Raw genomic sequence first — 3,005 nt, 5'->3', positions numbered from 1 at the left:
AGGGTGCTCAGGGAGCGTTCTTAAACCAGGAAGAATCTCAAATGTAGCACAGAGTTAGGTGCTCCAAGTCCCTGACTGGGAAGTGATGAAAACCTGAAGAGAGGCAGCTCTACCTCATCATAGTGGGGAGCAGAGGCAGGAGGGACAGAGGCTGATCAAAGTCTGATATAATCACCGCTTCCTTAGGTCTCTCTCCTTCTGTCTCCCAGGATACTGAGTTGCCCTTTTGGTGATGGACAGGAAAGCATCAAGCACCCCACAATTTACTCCTCTAGGGACAGGCTTTCCATACCTTCGCCTCAACCCTCTCCAGCTCCTTCTGCAAGCACAGACTGTCTTCCTCCACATCAGCCTCATGGCTTGTAGTAACCGCAAGAGCAGTCCTGAATCATGAAAATTTTGATAGGAAACATGTCCAATTCTGCATCGTTTTCTCCCTGCTTGCTCCCAAATCAACTCTTTCCCCATTTCCTACAAGCACAGTGAAAGCTAAGCCAAGCACATGGAAGCTTGATGAATTCAGATTAGAAGGGACCTCAGGATGTCTCCAGTCCCACTGCCTCCCCAGTGCAGCCTCGAATATGAGGCAAGGCCATACTGTTCAGGGCTCCTTCCACTACTCTTCAAATCCCCATGGATGCAGCTGCACCAACTCCCGGGGCAAGCTGTTGAACTGCCTGACCATCTACATGGCAAGACGTTTTCTCTTTATGTGTGGTTGGAACCTGTCATGTTCCCTTGGACAAGTTGCTTCTCTTTCTCCCAACGCTCCCACCCATACCACTTAACGCACCAACCGTGCCTTTGCTCAAAACCCCCTCTCCCGCAGAGCAACCTTGCTGCTGAGCTAATGGCAGCTTTCCCAGTGGGCCTGGGTCTGTGTGGGGAGGGGGCACCACAGACACCACTTCCTGGTAGTCCTCAGTGGGCAAAGTACAAGAGTACAGAAGATCTGAGAGCAGCCAAGAGCAGACCTGCTTTTACCAGTCGCTTGGGGAACTCCTTCCGTGTGGCTCTTCCTTCTTTTTCTAAGCTCATTCCCACGCCTCTCCTCAGTCACACTCACTGACAACTGAGGAGGCCCGTGTGCTGTTTTGACAAAGCCCTCACCTTTCACACTGCTCTGCAGCATGCCTGTCAGCTGCCTTTTTTACAAGACACTCCAGCATCTCTTCATGCTCTTTGGAGACTGCAAGATCTAACGGGGTATATCCCCCCTGAAAGGAGAGAGCATCTCCATTAGAAAAACAGAGACAAGTTTGGCACCTGTTTGAAAGAGCAGCTTCACCCACATGCCAAGGTTACCTGATTCTGAGCATCACTCCTGGCACCATGCTCAAGTAACCGCCCTGCTACAGTAGCATTACCAGAGAGGACAGCCAGGTGAAGGGCAGTATTGCCGTCAGCATCCGTCAGATTTGGGTCGGCACCGTGTTCTGGCAGAATAGCCACACATTCTTCTTGCTGGTGCTCTGCTGCCTGGGAACAACACACAAAAGAAGGGGGAAGACTTTCGACATTTTTGTCTCACTCTGTCACAACTCGCTCATCTCCCGAATGCTGTTATGGAAGGTCATCTTCAAAAATTTAGCTAACAGAGGCCTAAACCACGCCAATAGCAACATGCATGTTTCTGTGGCCCTTCTGTGTAAGGAATCCTGTCAGATACCTCTCCTGTAATGCACCGTCAATAAGCCTCACTTAGAAGATCAGAACACAGTCCACTTACCATCATCAGTGGGATTCTCTTGATGCCTTCAGGAAGGTTCAGCTGGCAGTTCTTTTGTGCTGGATATCTAACGACATCTGCATGGCCATTCGCAGAAGCGAGATCCAGAGGTGTCCTAAAAATTAAACAGACGGTCTCAACACAGACAAAAGACGGAACGAATTTGCGTCTTTACGCAGCCCTGGGGAGCCTGCCCGGACTCTGTTCCTGCCACTCGCGGCTGCTGCAATCCTGCGCTGATCAGCCACAGGGCAGAAGAGAACGGGTGAGGTCTGAGCAGCTGCGAAACAGCCCTGCAGAGAGACCACGGCGAAGTGGCAGGCCGGCAGCACGCACTTCCAACAGCGCTCGAGCCAGCCCGGCAGCTACAAGCCACGAAAAGCTCTAGAGCTCGCTGTGTCTCCCAGCTGACAGGACAAATCTCGCTGTTCAGGCCATTAGCTCGAACGCGATGCTACACACGGCCTTAAGGGCGGGCGCTTCCACGTGGCATCCAAAGCTGCCAGGGGGGTTGGTCGCACTATGCTGATGCTCTCGGTCTGCCTTTTCCTTAAGAGAAGGCTGCCGAGGACTAGAGGAGCTTGGCTCAGAAGCTGCCGCGGCAGCACCTGCCAGAAGCAGCCAAGGTGTCCCATCCGTGGCCCACAGAACTGACCGGCTCTGCTGGTCTCTCCCGTCGGTGCCGACTCTCTTGAAACACCTCGGCCAGGCCAGGTGGCCGCGGTGCAGCCCGCCCTGGACCCTCTCACTGGGCTCGGAGGCGGCGGTGGCGGCGGCACAGGGCTGCCCAGACGGGCTGCTGTATGGCGACTGCTGTCGCCTTCTGCTGAAGAGCCCCCTGACTCTCTTCTGCAGGGCGTGCCACGACATGGCCCTGCTGGGAGCGACCAGCAGCAGGAAGCCCCCGGCGGGCTGCTGGGCCCCGGGTGTGGATCGGGATAAGGATCAGGACGAGGAAGAATGTCAGGGCGAGGACGAGGGACAGCGAAACGAGGAGGACGAGAACAGGCACTCGGCACAAAGCAGATGAGGTCGCCCCGCGCAGTGGCTGCGGCCAGGAGCCTCCGAGACGGCGGCAGGGACGCGCAGTGCTCCCAGCGCGGGACGTGCTGCTGCTCCCGGAGCGGGTTGGGCAGCTCTGAGCGCCGCGTCCGGGCACCAACAGAACCGCGGGCACCACGCGCCTGCGGCGTCACAACGGCCGGGGGCACGCGCGGGGCTCCACCGGGGCCGTCACAGAGGCCGCGGCGCGGGCAGGGGAGGCGCCGGGCGGGTG

General features: G+C 56.5%; 1 protein-coding gene across 1 annotated transcript; it reads right to left on the bottom strand.

Moving 5' to 3' along the window:
• Positions 1 to 271: 271 nt before the first annotated feature.
• On the bottom strand, positions 272 to 2,981 carry LOC121660390 (ankyrin repeat domain-containing protein 7-like). The gene is made up of 4 exons (XM_042019747.1): positions 1,730 to 2,981; positions 1,306 to 1,479; positions 1,111 to 1,217; positions 272 to 383 (listed from the first exon to the last, which is right to left on the bottom strand). The coding sequence occupies exons 1-4, from the start codon at positions 1,733 to 1,735 to the stop codon at positions 272 to 274; spliced, it is 399 nt and encodes a 132-aa protein (XP_041875681.1). The 5' UTR covers positions 1,736 to 2,981.
• Between the last annotated feature and the right edge of the window lie 24 nt (positions 2,982 to 3,005).

The sequence above is a fragment of the Corvus kubaryi genome, unplaced genomic scaffold (genome assembly GCF_017639235.1).
Source record: "Corvus kubaryi isolate FWS band 111438036 unplaced genomic scaffold, C.kubaryi_AGA036_p1.0 34774, whole genome shotgun sequence".
In the NCBI taxonomy this organism is placed as follows: domain Eukaryota; kingdom Metazoa; phylum Chordata; class Aves; order Passeriformes; family Corvidae; genus Corvus; species Corvus kubaryi.
This window is presented reverse-complemented; position numbering and strand designations above follow the sequence as displayed.

Bases quoted from the DNA above. Each gene is read 5' to 3' on its own strand.
- LOC121660390 (XM_042019747.1), bottom strand. The intron at 1,218-1,305 runs GTAACCTTGGCA...CTCTCCTTTCAG, and splicing joins GGAGTGATGCTCAGAATCAG to GGGGGATATACCCCGTTAGA. The intron at 384-1,110 runs GTGAGGGCTTTG...TTCATGATTCAG, and splicing joins GCTGCAGAGCAGTGTGAAAG to GACTGCTCTTGCGGTTACTA.